General features: G+C 34.6%; 1 protein-coding gene across 1 annotated transcript in view; it reads right to left on the minus strand.

The window, feature by feature from the left end:
• LOC103601871 (TBC1 domain family member 5-like) overlaps nt 1-15,263 on the minus strand; it is a 184,095-nt gene extending 168,832 nt beyond the window's left edge. Inside the window, exons 1-2 of the mRNA XM_008586280.1 lie at nt 15,163-15,263; nt 3,383-3,485 (exon numbers count right to left, since the gene is read on the minus strand). Of these exons, the coding sequence (XP_008584502.1) occupies nt 3,383-3,485; nt 15,163-15,263 (204 nt within the window). The remainder of the gene's footprint in view (nt 1-3,382; nt 3,486-15,162) is intronic.
• Between the last annotated feature and the right edge of the window lie 1,920 nt (nt 15,264-17,183).

Raw genomic sequence — 17,183 nt, forward strand, 5'->3', positions numbered from 1 at the left:
CCCATATAGGATCTGAACCCAGGGCCTCAGCACCACCAGCGTTGCAGTCTCCCAAGTGAGCCACAGGGCTGGCTACAAGTTCAGTTTTGACTTTCACCTAAATTAGGGATATTCTTTCAAATACCTAACAGAGATTGTTAGTTTTGCTCTCAATTCTATACTAGTAAAACTTGATCAATAATTACAAGTAATAAGTATTTAGATATCTTTAAAAGAAAAATATCCAGAAGGCATTATCACGAATTTAGCATGGTATAAATTTGACAAACAAAATAAAAATGCATTGTTAGTATACTTCTTGGTTCCCAAAATGTGTAATTTGCTTCCATCTATATTGTCAGCATTTCTGCTTGCTTTAAACCTTTATCCCTGTTAGACACTGTTAGAAGTCACTGCACTCCAAACTCATGCCAGTTGAAAATGAAGGTAACAAAGTTTTCTTCATCAACAGCCTGTAGGCTCACAAAATTGAACCTGTTCTTTTATCTGCCTGTGTTCATTTAGCCCACCAAGCAGTCTTTATTAAATCTGAGGCATCAGGCAGTCAAAGTTCATTAATACCATTTATATAATCTCTGCAGTTTCAATTAACTCAGCAAGACATTCTACTACATGATAACAGTCTCATTAATTCAATAAAATCCCATAACTATTAACAATATGGTCGATGTTAAACGGGGTGTCACCTAGAACAAAATAATAGCTTTAACAGCTTGTGATGAAACTCAAGGTTTTTTCTTAAATTTGATCTGCTAAATATTCAGTCTTTCAATGAGAAGGTATTATTTCTCTGTAAATAATATAGGACTTTAAATATGTACAGGGACTAATTAAAATTTTTTAAGTGATAGCCAGAAATAAGTTAATAATAGTTCCTTATTCGTTATTTAATAGACTTCATCTAAATTATCAGGAATTTTATCTTCCATACAAATGCGGTGGGACACATATATCACAAATAGTGGAGTGTGTAGTTACTATGTCCATGGAACCTGTTTCCATTATTATAAGGCTTCCTTAATCTATTTTTTTCTTTCTCTAAAGAAAAATAGGAAAACAAATGCATAGCTTGGGATAATTTCATCTGACTTGAATCACTATCATCAAATCTTTTACTGTGATTTATTTTCAAACGTTAGAAAGAAGAATAGGAATGATGAGGTAGGCTTCACAACAAAAGCTAACACAATTAGAAGACAGCAGAAAAACAGAAAAACCCTGAATCCTTGATGAAGATTCTGAGGTACTGAACCAACTAATGCTGCAGAACCACTGAACCCTAGACTTTGTGCTATATGTGTTAATAACACTTTTACGACATAAGCCACTTTGAACAGGGTCTTCTGTTATTTGCTTCCAAAAGAATTCTACATTGATAGAGATGTTTTTGGTTTGTTTATTTTTGGTCTTTTGACTTTGTATCTGACTTCTGATAATCCGTCTTTCTTAGGTAGGACTTTCCTACCCTGAGATTATACAAAAATTCTCCTAAATGTTTTTCTAGTATTTTTATGCTTTTAGTTTTTACATTTATATTTTTACTCTATCTGGAATTTATTCTCCATAAAGGTATCTTTTTTTCTAGATGGAAAGCCAAATAAACAAGTCAACATTCTTTTCTCTACTTTATTATTTTAAGATCCCCTATAAAATTGGACCTGTTCTAAGACTGTTCCACTGATCTAACAATTGACTCCCATAATACTTACACATTGTAGTTATAATAGAATGTTAAAAGGAAGTTTTAATATTTCCCTTTGCCACTCTTGCCTTCCCCCAAATTCAGTGGCAATTCCAACACACTTAATCATAATTATAATGATGATGGTAATAACAATAACAACCACAACTACCAACATGAACCTTTGGTAAGCACTATACGTTCTTAACTCTATAAAGTAAATACTATTATTGTCATCATCTTACAGATAACAAAACTAAGGATTATAAAAAATTTAAAATTAAAAAACATAAACAAAAAACTAAGGATTAGAAAAGGTAAGTGAATAAATTGCTAAGATTACGCAGCTACTAAATGGTGGAGCTGAGATTTCAAAGAGGGATTTGAGTCTAGACGAAGTGCTTATAACCACTAAGCTATATTATCTCCATTAAAATAACTATAAAGCTTTTAGGCACCAAATTTAAAATAACTGTATCCAGTTTTGAAAAAAAAAAAGAAAAAAACATATCTTACTTAGATTATGACAGGAATAATTACTATATACTAATTTGGTAAGAAGCAATATTTTTACTTAAAGTCTTCCCATCCAAAAACATGCTATCAGTTTTGTATTTATTCAATTCTTGCTTTATACCCTTCAATAACATTTTCAATTCTCTTCACATAGCTTTTGTATCTATATTGTTAAATTTATTTCTAGACATTTTATAGTTTTGGTTGCCATTATGAATGGAATGTTTTTTTCTTTTCCATTTTCAATTCCAGCATGTAATTAATATAAAGACAAATTACTAATATTAAAAAACAAGAAAAAATTAGTTTCGTTGGGTATTCTATGTATACAACAATAACAAATGTATTATTTAGCATAATTGTAACTTGACTTGGTTTACCATCTTTTAATCTATCAAGTTTATTTTAAATTAAATACACTGCTTTTACCACATGTGTTCTCTGTTACATTAAATTGAAGTTTAGTGGTCATCAATTAGATGCATGTTATAACTTTTGCTTGTTAGACAATTTATAAATTTAGTTTAAATTCCCACTTAATATACATTTGGAGAAATACATAAAAGTATCCAAGTGGTGTGTATTTTTACTGGAACGCCATAAACTTAACTATAAAACCTAGTACACCTTTATATATTAAATAATTTACATTTCAATAAAGGAAAACAATCCAATAATCTTCCTTGCTCTAGAAATGAGATAAGCCAAATAGCAGAATCACAAAGAAACTAAATACAAATTTCAAAACATTTAAAGAAACCATCTGAAGTTCTATTACTGGTAAGTTTTAAAGAATAATGGGATACTTGATTATTTTTTACGTGACATATCACATATTTATAAATGCTGTGCTTAGAAACAATATTTATACATACGACTCTGAAAAGTTTTATTACTAGATTGGCTTCAAAGATGTTGTTTATAAACAAACTCCAAAAAGATGAAAGAAAAGATTGAACGCCTTATAGAAGACAATTTGGTGGAATGTCTTATAATGAGGAAGAAGCATATGTGCTTCAATGAGCTTACTTTTCTCACCAAGCAGCTGACAAGCACAGCTTTGATTGCTTTAGCATTATGATACAACTTTGGATACAATAAAGGCTACATTATTGCTCTATCATTTGTCAAGCTGTATAGAAAATTTTGAGTCAATGGATGCCACCTGTAAGATATTTTCATTACCTGTTTATAAAGCAACTGCTCGTTTTCTCTAGCATAACAGAAAAGAACATCTGTAAGAATTTTTCTCACATTTTCTTGTTGGAAAAACTGCATTTCAGGAAACCTGAAAAAAGAAAACACAGCATTGAAACTGACTAGAGCAGTTTCAAGAATCACCCTCAAACTCTCATCTCTAAGAGGTGACAAGGGCTGCTTCAGATTTTAGAACAAGCCTGTATTTGCCATGTAACTTATTCCATTGGCAGGACTAAAAAGGGGTGAGAAGAGAAAAATGATAATATCCCAGAAGTAAATGACACCACTCGACATGTGTAAACATTCCAAATTTCTTGACATACTTAAAGCCACCACATATATGAATATAAAAGTTGGTAAGCAAAATGAATTATAGCCCATCTAAGGGGTAGGGAGTTGCTTTGTTTTAGCCTATTTGGTTTTTAGGACTAGAATGTGATTTTGTAAAAGTACCAACTTTTCCAAGAAATCATTATTTTTTTCTTGATATAAATATCAGGATTTCAATTATTATATATGATCACGCTATCATCTTCATCTGTTTAAAATATGATGTCCAATGGAACAAAAGTAAGTAAGTGTTGCATAAATGTCCTCTGGAACAAAAACTCTCCCAGGTGCTTTGAGCTAATGTGAAGTAAAAAAAAAAAAAAAAAAAAAAAACAGAGAATCTGCTTGAAATGAGTTTTAATAGTTGTTTATAACGCAAGAACACACATGGAGTCTTCGAAAAGTTCATGGAAACTTTCTGTAGTACCCTCGTATAACTACAAGAACCCAAAGAGCAAACACATAGCAATGCAATATACAATGAATATATAAGTGCTGAGGGAATGTTGTCCAGAAGTAAACAGTCAACTGGGTTCAATCATAGAAGGTGTGAACAAGAATTCTTAGGAGAGGAGGAACATGGAACATCAGTGGGAAAGGTAACCAAATTAGAAGGTAACATATAAAGGCACAGAAGGCAATGAGTATTTCAAGTGTGCAGCACAGCATGGTAACTAGTAATCGGAAGGAAAAGAGAATTCTAAGAAGTACTGCCAGTTGAGAGCAGGACAGTGGGACAGAAGAAAAGGTGGGCCAAGTCTGAAAAGAGCTTTAAATGCTGAATTTACAACTCTACATTTCTGAATAGGAAGTGATAAAGAAAACAGTATTTGAGTAGCTCAAAGTGGAAATAAGCCTGAAAGAGGAGAGTTTGTAAGAAGGACATAAGAGTGAATTATAATGAAGTGAAATGAAAAAGTCATAACCTGAATGGAAAAGCCTATATTCAAATTCATGTTGCATAATTTCTAACTATGGAACCTTGAGCAAATGATTTGCTTAACTGCCTCATCTGTCAAGTACGGATAATAATATTGAGTTTGTGATCAAGATGAGATCATGTGAAAACACCAAGAACAGTGCCTGACAAGTAGTAGACGCTCAGGAACAGAGGTCATTATTAGTCTTTGAGTGATGGTACTCCAGTTCAGGCTAAGTTACTGAAGTAAGTGAACTATGCAAGAGATTTGTGAAGCATCTCTTTTCTGGTCCTAATTTTAAAATAAATTAAGACCTAATTTATCTTCTTTTGCTCATTTGACTTTTGTTTGAAATACCCTTTGATGGGCAATTGTTCCCAGAAATAGATTTTTTATTTTTTCAGTAGTAGCAAGAAAGCATCTCTTCCTGGGGCCAGTAAACGGCGTAAGGATCTGAGCAAAGTTACTTCACATCTCTGCAAAATCCTTAATGTAATGACCCTCCAAGCAGTCTCTACCCAAGCAAGAGATATCTGGGCCACAAGTTTGGATCCCTATATAGGGATGGCCAGTTAACTCACTCAGGAGAACGTGGTGCTGACAACACCAAGTCAAGGGTTAAGATCCCCTTACCGGTCATTTAAAAAAAAAAAAAAAGAAAGAAAGAAAGATACTTGGGGCAAAAGAAAGTTGCTAAAGCCTTTAGAAAGTCAAATATCCCAAATAAAAGTAATCAGGTTGAAGACAGGTAGATAGTAAACCAAGTAAATTGTTATTCAGAAATTTCTTGGAGAAACTTAGTCATCAGGGTAAGAATAGATTAATCCTTTTGAGAGGCTAGTTTTCTCCCTTTCTTCCTATTACATGATTTAAAATTTAGCCCTGTTTTTAATTAGGCTTCATGCCCAAAGATATGGATCACCTAGCTGTTGCAATCTGAATGGATTATGGAAGAAAGTACTAAAAACTGCTACAGTCACTTTGCAAATATCCATGAACTATATAGTAAGAGTTTAATACCAACATACTAAAAATGTAAATTATATTGTATTCCAATTCATGGTTTCATTTAAATACATACTAACCACTTGCAAGATTAAAAACTAGAGATCTATAAGAATTAAATTGCAGGTAGATAATTTAAATTGCCCACTTTTAGCAAATATCCAATCAACTGAAAATGTGTATTAGGCAGACATAGCATATCAATGTAATAGTACATCATCTACAATGCTGAAGTACTAATTTGTGAAGTTTCATGATACCCCCCCCCTTTTTTAGAACAGTATGACTTGTTCTATAAATTCTGATGAAGAATCCATCACATCAAATAAGTAAGGTAGAAAGATAAAGAAAAGTTTGAAAGAGAAGTAAAAGTTTATGCTATTTCAGAAGCTGGAAAAAGAACTGAAATTCAGAGAAGTTTTAGCTAAAAGAGTCTTTAGAGATTATCCAGTTCAACTCAGAGATTACACAGGCAAGGAAACTGTCACACAGAAAAATAAATGTCTGTGCCAATGTATATGGGTAGTTAGCAGACCAGTAGGACTTTCCAACTGCTTCCCTAAGTAAGTTACAAATGAGTCAGAGAAATCCATGACTTCTGAATTGCACAGAAGAACCTAGCTCAGAAGGTTGATAAATATACCTGAACAAGTACATATTTCCTACAGAAAATACTTGATTGTCACAAGAAAAGACATTACACTGATAAGAATCAGAAATAAGAGAAAGAAAAAAGTATAGTGAGTAGCAATCAGTCTTTGATGATATGATGTAAGTTTCAGAATATCTTCCCTACCATCCATTACACTTCTGGGCTTTTTTAATCTTATGCTAGCTGGTGCTGATCTAGAATAGGTAAAGTTATTTGAACATCAGCCTAACCCAAATATCATTGGAAAGGCAAATATATTTTTAAAACAATAATAATAAACACAGAATACCGACCCAAGCTAGATTCAATAATTCTTAAGACTCTGAAAAATCAACAATAACTCTACAGTTTAATGCCAAAAAAAAAAAGAGAGAGAGAGAGAGAGAGAGAGAGAGAAACATCAGCAACTTCGGAAAAAATGAGGTAGAGAAAAAAATTTAGAACTAAACTGCAGAAGTTCATGATTCATTCAAACCAAAATATTTGATAAGAAAACAAAAGGACAAAAAAATCACACAAAATGGGGTCGGAGACAAATTTTGTTAATATCGGAAAATAAAAGTTCAAGAGAAATAATTTCTGTATTTGGCCAGAAAACAAAAAATGGGACTGTGAAACAGGAGATAGTAAAACTCTGAAAATAGAGATGAACAGCAAAGAGTAAGTATTCCATGATGTAATTTAGACTAAAACAGTCTAAGACTTTTACCTGATGGAAAAAAATTGGTTTGTTTTAACTGAACTGATCTATATTTAAAATATAGAAGTTTCTTTCTCAGATGTGTAAAGAAACTAGATTTAAACAAATTTTACATAGTACAAAATGAGATATCATAAAAATTTATAAAAATTTGGTGTATGAGTTTTGTTTTCTAAATTGAAATAAACCCAAATTGGCAGGCAATACAGTTTTCATTCTAAGTTATAAAAATCTTTCATCATGGCAAATTCAAACACTTATAAAGAACAGACAATAGTGGGATGAATCCTAGTCTATCATCACCTAGCTTCATCACTAATCCATTTTTGTTTTATATATACTCCTCCCTCAATGCTGTAATATTTTGAAGCTAATCCCAGACATCACTGACTATAAATTTTGCAATGTGTACTTCTAAAAAAGAGTACTGTTAAAACATAAGCATAGTCTCATTATAACACTATGACCAATTAAAGTAATAGTCAACTTAATAAAAAATCCAGTAAATGTTCCAATTCCTTTGTCTAAAATTTTTCAACACTTTGTTAAAGATCCAAGAAATATTCGTTGATAAGCTGCAATTTGTTATGTCTCTTAAGATTCTTTTGCTGTATAGATTTGTCCTTCCACTCTTTTTTCTTGCAATGTATTTTTTAAAGATACCAGATTATCCTGTAGAAAATTCCCACATTCTGAATTTTACTTTCGTACCTCCATAGAGTTATTTAACACATTCCTCTTCCCCTTTTATTTCCTATAAACTGGTAGTTAGATCTAGAGACTTCATTAGATTCAGGTCCAACTTTTCAACAAGGTTCTTCATAGGAAGTATGATGGTTTGAGAATATGTTCATAAATTCTTTGACACTCTGCCCGTAAAAAGAAGTCTAACTCCTCTCCCTTTGAACATGTGCTGGCCTTAGTGACCACTTTCTCACAAACTAAATGTGGTAAAAGTGATGCTGTGACACATCTTCTGGCTGGCTCTCCCTCTGGACACATCCTCAGAACCAAGCCACCAGGCTGTGAGGAAGCCAAGCAGCTATATGGAAAGGCCATGTGGAGGTGTTCCCACAACAACTCCAGAGAAGGTCTCAGCTGAGAGCCAGCTTCAACAGCAAGACATGTGAGTGGACAAGCCTTGGAATGATTCCAGCTCCTGGCCTTCAAGTTGCCCTAGACAACACCATATTGAACAGAGATGAGCTGTCCTGCTGAGCCCTGCGCAAGCTGTAGATTCATTAACAAAATAAACTGTTGTTGTTTCAAGCTTTGGGTGGTTTGTAATGCACCAACAGGTAACCAAGGAAACAGCACTGTGCACTTCCATCAGGAGGAACATAACATTAGCTTATCTGTTTTGTGATACTAGCAACTGTTGATGATCATTACCTATATCTATCAATTCATTAGAGGTCATAAAATGGTAAATTTATAATTCTATCACTTTATCTTCCTTTATTATCTAAAATACTTGTATAAAAATTTCCTTCGATTTTTAGTTATCCTGAAGCATTATTCACCATAACTTTAAAAAAATCTTATTGTTTCATTACCCTTGGTTCATGGATACTTGTTGTGGACATCTAATTACACTAAGATCTATAAGTGATAGAATGGCCACTAATTCTGTCACAAAAGTAGTTTATGACAACTGGACTATTCTATTTGTCTACTGGATATCTTCTTATGTGACTGCAGTGTGTGGGAATCATTCAGGAAGTGAAGGATGAAGGGCAACTAAACACCAACTTTAGAGCCCCAATAACCAGGAATCCAGGTTCTTGATGGGAGTTTGTTAGAAAGACCTTCAACAGGAAATAAAGGGAAGCCTGGCAAATATCTGGACTATCTGTAATGAAGAGCTTCTCAGATAATAAAGAGGAAAAAACAACAACAACAACAAAAAAACTTCCTAAGCAAGAAAAGGGTTAATAAAAGAGTGAAATGATAAAGGGCTTGTCACAGTGTTATAGTACATAATTAGGTAATTAGAAGTATTAAGACAGACAGAGAATTGGGCCCAGATGAATTACAGAAGATGCACGTATTCAATAAGATGCCCCCAGGGAAAAAATAAAGCCCTTGGTGAGGGTTTATAATCATGCAGTAGGACAAAGAAGCACAGAGGACTTGAAGGGATAACTGATGCTATGCCCATATTTCAAAAACAGAAAATCAAAACATGCACTCATCCAAAATTTAAAATGAGCTGATGAAAACTCCCTAGAATACTATTAAACACCAAAATATATAACCATAATATCTTACTGTGATTTACTGTTTTATTAAAGAAAAACTGAAAAATCAAGCCAATACTATAAAGGGAAAATTTGATAAAGAATGAAAGCAGACACTCTATATTCTTTTTCTTCCTGTATTCCCTACTTTGGTTGTTGATTTCACCATTCTCTCTATTCAACCAAACCTGTTGTCTCTTCTTTCCAGGCACATAGCTAGATTTAATTTCCCAGCTTCCTGGGATTTAATTTCAGTTAGCTACGGCCATATGACTGAATGCTAGGCAATGGAATGAGAGTAGAAGTTACATGTGACTACAAAATCCCTCCCCACTTCTGATCCCCTCCCACAGGCAGGCCCCTATACACATTTACCCTTTCAGCTGGATAGATGGAAAAGATCATCAGAGAGACCTGGAAACTTTATGTGGACTGTGATTGTTTTTAAGACAAGTCTGCAAATTCTTTAACATACTTCCCTTCATAGGTTGTGGCATAAAAAAGGATATAGCTTCTATATCGCTCCCTTTCTTTCTTGGATCAGGTACTCTGGAGAAAGTATCCTCTGGCTGAGAACACTTAGGCAGTCTCATGAAGAGATGCACATGGAAAGGAACCAATGTGCATCCCCCAGCCCTAGTCAAGTGATCAAATGTCTGTAATACCAGTAGCCACCTGACTGCAATGTCATGAGAGAACCTCCCAGCTAAGCCAGAACCTCCCAGCTAAGGTGCTCCCAAGCTCCTGATCCATAGCAACTATGAATTCATAAATGATTACTGTTCTAAGCAACTAAGTTTTGGTTGATTTATGATGTAGCAGAAGATAAGCAATAGAGGTTTTGATACCTGAAACTGGAGTGCTGCTAAAAAAAACTAAAACATGTAGGAGAAATGTCTACAGGAATGGATAGAAGCCAGAAGGATCTTCCGGAGAGCATCAGTGAAATACTGAAAGGTATGAAAGACATTGTCAGCAAAAGACACAGACCATGAGCAGGCTACCACTGGGGATTTAAATGCAAGTGAAGAAAATATTGCAGGAAAAATGGAGGAAGAGGGTTCCTTATTATGTAGTAGCAGAAAGTCTGACGATGTGGTAGCCTCTGGTTATATGGAAAATAGAAAATGGACCAAATAAACTGGGTGATCTAGCTAAGGAGATATGCAGGTAGAATGATGAAGGTGTTGTCTGGTTTATTCTTATTACTTATATTAGAATGAAAGAAGAGAAAAGCAAAAGGAAGAACTGATAAACATAAAGGTGCTAGAATTTGCTGGGTTTGAAAATAAACCTTTTTCTCACTCCCAACCTTTTCAGTCAGCAAATGATGCTCACATTAAGACATTTCTTTTTGGCAAAGATCAAATTTAGGACACAGAAAAACAAGTTCTAAAGATAAAGCCAAGGGTGTGACTGTAAAACCCTTTGTTCAGATCTCAGAAAGCTCTAAGACAATGCCACACAGAAACTCCAGTCCCACAAAAGGCCCTTAGATTAAAAAGCATGCCTCACAGAGCCTTTAGAAGGTAGATGCCAGGGATGCTGCTAAACATCCTACACTGCACGAAACAGCTTCTTATAACATAGAATTAACTGGCCCAAAATGTCAATACTCTCAAGATTGAGAAACACTTCATTAGAATAAACCAGGAGGATACAAACATTGCCTACTTATTTATTTTCCACCTCCTTTTGAATAAGATTTGAGATACTGATGCATTTATGTTTCTGTCCTGTCTGCTTCACAGAGTGCTTTGCACACTGAAGGTACTTAATAAGTGTTTCTTGAATTGAAGAAGTGTTAATTCTAGACAAATAAGATTAACATAAATTATAAAGTACTGGAATAACCTGGAGTCCCAAGTACTATTTCCATTTTAGCCATTAACAAGTTATATTTGCTTATCCAGGTCATATTCTTTCTGAGCTTCAACTTTTCATCTTCACAAAATTAAAGGATTTAACTAAATGACTATCAAACACACAAATGCCTATTAAAGTTGTGAAGTACTGGAGAATATAAAGATACAAAACATAAGAACTCAGAATTCAAGAAAATCTAGGAGAGAAAACAGACATTTTACAGATAATTTTAAAAGAGGATAATCACATTAAAATATAAATAACTGTGGATTGCATGTCTCCCCCAAACTCACTGAAGCTTGATTTGTATTCTAACAGTATTAAGAGGGTGGGGGAAATCCAATAACGGTGTTTGAAAGGTGGGGCCTTAAAGAGGTGATTAAATTTTGAGGATTATGCCCTTGTTAATGAATCGATCCATTCATGAAGTAACAGGTGTGATTCTGATGGCTTTAAAAGGAGAGCAAGTGAGGAGGTTAGCTTGTTTTTGCTTAGCCCATTCTCACCATGTGATACTCTGGTCACCACGGGGCTCTGTAGAGTTTCCAATAAGAAGAAGGCCCTTACCAGATGTGTTCCCGGGACTTAGGACTTCCCGGCCTCTGAAACTGTAAGAAATAAATTTCATTTCTTTATAAGTTACCCAGTTTCAGGTATTCTGTTATAAGCAACAGAAATGGACTAAAATAATGACATATAGCAGAACAGAATGGGGCAGTCTTTTCTTCGTTAGAATCTTCAAATTCTAGAACAGTAGCTGGCACATAGAAATTTCTCAAGTAGTATTTGTTGAATGATCAAAAACACCTACAAACCTACAAATGAATGAACCAGTGAAAAAGAAAAATTAAGCCTATGCAGCTGGGGACTAGGGATGGGAAGGTAAAGCAAAAAAACAAAACAAAACAAACAAACAAACAAAAGGCATGAGTAGAGTTCTGCTTTCTTTGTTTTTGTAATTAATAAAGAAAAAAACAACATAAAGTTTTCATAGGCCATGAACAGTAGATGAATACTGATTTTTGAAAGCCAAAGAAAATAAAGAAGGAATCTGTTGTGATGACAATGAGTAGGTAGGTCCCAGCCCAGGAGGACAGAAGAAAAATCTCCAAGAGTCTAGCAAGGAAGATGGGAGTATGAGATCACCATACAGTTGAGAAGATTAAACAGAAGGGTTGGGATGACCAGATGCATGGTTTGGAGAGGGCAGGTGGGGCTGGAGTTCAGGAGGTGGAAAGTGTCATCATCTAAGTAGAGGTTTTTCTAAGGTTCTTTCTAGCTCTGTAATGCCCTGAGTCACATAATGGGCCCTCTATCTCACTGCCTCCCCTCCTCCAAAAAATATTTCTACTCATCCATAAAGGTAAAAAATTAGAAAAAATAAACAGGTAGATAGATATATAAGCACTTCAAGTGCAAGATTTTCACAACTGGAAATACAAACTTTATTTTGCAGATTTGCAACTATTAAGAAAAAAATTTAAAAGAAATTCAAAGCATTACCCCTGAAATACCAAAGAAGCTTCAATTCCAAACCTGCTTGAATGTTCTGAAAAGACTGTGTTACACCACCTAATAGGCTATGATTCCTGAAAATATTTCAGAATGGGATATTATAACTTTACCATCCACCAAACTTTATTTTTTAACCTTCTCATAATCATAGAATTAATAGCATGATTACCCACAACAATAAATAGTGCTTAAAAACCTGGCTTACTTAAAACAAAGAGGATCTCAAAAGCAAAACTTCTACTGGTCAGCAGTTCAGGGTAACACAAATGTGCTGCCCTCCATGGAGCACTTCTTCTAAATTCCCAAGGTAAGGAGCGTCAGGATGTGAATAAGAGCACTACAGCTGTATGTTCTGTAGCAAATAAACCTTCATTTTCATTCAAATACTAAACAAATTCTTTTAAGATATTAAAAATCTCATAAATTAGAATAAATGTATGCTAGGAATTTGCCTGCTTAAATGGAACGAAATGGGAAAAATATACTTTAAAACAGGAGTAATACAGAAAAATACATATTTCTAAATATATATATGCAACAAAAATACATTTGTTTTTACCTTAAATGTCAAATAAGTAAGGACTACAGGCCATTTGACAGAAGAATTTTCTCGTATTCCTGAAGATCTGTTTTTCCCCTTCTTTAATATTTAAGAAACATACACACAGGTTGCCGACAACTCTTAGAGAGCGGCTTGTGTTGTAGTTTTCACTTTCTCGGCTGTGAACAAGTGCATATGTGAGGGCTGGTTGTGCATGCACAAGCATGTACTTTGCCTGCATTAAATAAAATCACAACACAACACCAAGTACATCCACTCATTCATGTGTGCCTGCAGTCCACCTCGAGGAGACTGAAAATATAAATACAAGCTGCTATTTTGGTGTGATCACACGAATATGGCAGCTTGTATTTTTTTTTTCTCTTTAACATTTTAACACTGGGCAGATTGTCTGCATTAACACACACCAAAATCAATTCTGCTCTGAAATTGCTTGTAAAATCCTCCTCCCTTGAGGAATTTGGTTTTTATTTAAATACAAAGTGGGCTTGGAGGAATCTGTATAAAAGATAACAACAACATTTGGGATACCCTAACTTTGTAAAGTGTGACAATCAATGGACCAAAGTATTGGGAGTCTTTCTTCCAAAATGGGAACTAAGGGGAAAATGTTCTTTATCTTAAAAAAAAGAAAAAAAAAAAAAAAAAAAAAAAAAAAGAAAAAGTGTGGTTTTTGTATCAGCTATATAGACATCACCTGGGAACTTGTTAGAAATTCAGAATCTCAGGCCCTGACCTAGATTTGCTGAAAGGAAATCTGTATTTGAATAAGATCTCCAGGTAATTCATAGACACATGAATTTAAGAAGCACCAATTTAATCTATAGAACATTTATTGTTTATCTAAGAAGAAAATTGTTAAGTAGAGAGTCCTATTTTGATTGGCAACTCTGTGGTGGCATCAAGGACCCAGACTATTATCTCCTCCTGGTGGTATAATGGCTGCTAAAGCACTATGCATGGTCTTCTCTCCTAGCTGCATTTAAATACAAAATGGAAAGTACCGGAGGCAAAGGACTTTTCTCTTATGTGACTCTCTTTTTTTTTTTGTAATTAAGGGATAATTTCCCGCTCAGAAGGCTGCTTACAGGCTTCCTCTTACTTGTCATCAGCTAGGTCTTTGTTACATACCTACACATTAGGCCAATTAATGGCAATAATAAATTCCTGGCAATAATAAAGGTCTCAGTTGCCTTTGGTTTTGACAAATGCTGTCTAAAAGAAATATAATGCTAGCTATATACATAATTTTAAATTTCCTAGTGGCCACATTTTTTTTTTAAAGAAAGTAAAAAGAAAACAGGTGAAATTAATTTTAACATATTTTATTTAACCCATATATCCTTACTATTATCATTTCAACATGTAACCAGTATACAAAAACTATCAATGAAATGTTCTATAGTCTTTATTTTATACTACATCTTGGAAATTAGGTCTGTATTTTATGCTTATTGTACATCTCAATTCAGATGCTAAATGTTCATCAGATATACTTGCTCTGTATTTACATCTCATAAAAGTCACAATTGAAAAAGTGTTCACACACCTAAATCACTACAGGTATAATTAATAAAACTTTTTGAATAACCAAATCAGTATCAGATTTTAAATTTAAATTAATAAAAATTGCACTGGCTTTCCCGGGCCCCAGCTTGCAGATGGAAGATAGTGGGACTTCTTGGCCTCCATAATCGTGTGAACCAATCCCTCATAATAAATGTCTTTCTGTATCTCTCTCTTTATCCTCTTGGCTCTGTTTCTCTGGAGAATCCTGACGAATACAGCAGCTAAGTTTGAGAACCACTGGCCTAGACCAATTCTGACCCATCCTCTCAACTCAGACACATTGTCACCCAAACAATATTGTAATGGAAACTCTTGGTGGGTGACCAACAGTGGTTTCCATACTTGCTTCCCTCTAGCCTATGGACAGTTCCAGCAGGGTGAGGGGTCTGACTGGAATCTGCTGTACTTGCTGGAATCACACATTCTTGAGGTTTCTTTATTCACTCGCTTGCTAACTCTTTCCTCTCCTTCCCAGTTGGCAGTTTCCCCATTGACCACCTTCCTCATTCTCCCAGGAAGCTGACAAGTTGGGCTCCTGCTGTGTGATCATACATACTCAGACCCAACCTGGAAGGCCATTAAGGACTGCCAGTTCCTTCTAGCTCCTCGTACCAACTCCAGCCCCAGTGAAAGTGTGTGTCCCTCTCTTGTTGCTAGACTCTGCGTCAGTGTTTAGTAAACAGTGGCCTTAATTCTTCCACTTCCAGATGGCATCTTGTGCATTTTCAGTATTGATTTCCTTCAGGTGTTCATAATTCTGCAGTCATTTTGCTTATCATGTTTTGCCTTTTCCTTGATGATAAATTCAGATGAGGTAGGCATGAAGTCTGTTCATGTAAAGCAGATCTGAATCTATGAGCCTGAACTTAGATGTGATTTTATGACCATATTTGGGTACGTTGTAAGCTGCCATGTGCACTTCTCAGAGTTCCTAGAGACTCAGAATGTGCACATAGGATTGTAAATTTACATGTTTCTTTTGCAAACCAGACGTGCTAGGTTTCTCTTCTCAGGAAGGAACTTTAGCAGGACATACTTGAAAAAAATAAAAACTCCTTTATTAGGAATCTTCAATGGAGAGGCTCTCATCAGTACAAACAAAGCCATGTTAGAACAAAAGTGTGTTCACTCTGCCTCACTCTAAGAGATGGTGTTCATGTCCCTTGGGCTCAAGAACAAAGGAACTGGCCGACAGCCTTTTGAAATCTAACCTGTTTCTTGGTAGAGAAGCTTCTGTACAGGATACATTTTTATGGAGAATAATTGCTGTCAAATCTAATGAAAGGACTTCTCTAAAATTTAGGCTGTGTAACATTTAGGCCGTGTAATAAATAAGATAACAGTATATTAGTCTGTATTTATTTGATGATAACTAAATTTTAAGAGAAATTCTATCAGTTTCTGGAAATATTATTAAAGTTTGAATGTTTTTAGTCTAAATTATATTAAAAAGCATGTGAAGACTGAGTGCTTGGAGAAATAAGAGCTAAATCAATTCTTCAGCTTACATTTGAAAATTAAGTGTTTAAACTGTCTAGATTCTATGATAAAAAAGTCTCAGGTTAGGAAATATAATTTTTGAAAGTTAAACTTGTGATGTAGGATTACAAATGTTATTAAATCTTATTAAAAATATATCATATTTACATAATTCTTCTTTGATACTTATATTGAGATTAAAAATGAATATGGTAAAGTCCCCATGAAATTTTTGGATGTTTATTATAGGTGGCACAAAGGCTATTCAGATAAGTTCCCTTAGAACTATGGTCCATGTGGCTCAAAGTATGTGTACAACAGCAAAACGGTAAAAGTGTACTGTCAACTTTCTAGTATTAGAATTAAGAAATATTGGGCTGACCTGTGGCTCACTTAGGAGAGTGTGGTGCTGATAACACCAAGGCCACGGGTTTGGATCCCTATATAGGGATGGCCAGTTAGCTCGCTTGGGAGAGCGTAGTGCCGACAACACCAAGTCAAGGGTTAAGATCCCCTTGAGGAACCACATCATATTTTGGAAGGCCAGAGAAATTTTGACTGTTCTGCAGTCAAACACTCTTTTCAGTAAAAGAGGGAAAGTTAATAATTAAATACATATTATATCTAGTAAAATATATATTTATGCCTTTGTGTGTAGTGAAATACAGTACATCTAATTTACCCAACAATACATATAATACATGGGTTTGTTGTGCTTTGCTGTGTTCATAGCACTTTCATAAATAATCTCACCATCCTTGTGGCCTTAGGCAGAGTTCATAATACTTTGGTCCCATTTGCCAGATTTGAAAACAGAGACTCAGAGAAGATCAATGTAGACTCAAAGTCAACAGAATGGTAGAATTAGAAGTTGTTGTTCTTATTCATCAGCATCAGTATTCTTTTCACTGCATTATGCTGCCTTCTCCTTTGTTAGGGCCCTCAGTC

This window comes from Galeopterus variegatus, unplaced genomic scaffold (assembly GCF_000696425.1).
Source record: "Galeopterus variegatus unplaced genomic scaffold, G_variegatus-3.0.2 Scaffold3920, whole genome shotgun sequence".
Lineage (NCBI taxonomy): Eukaryota > Metazoa > Chordata > Mammalia > Dermoptera > Cynocephalidae > Galeopterus > Galeopterus variegatus.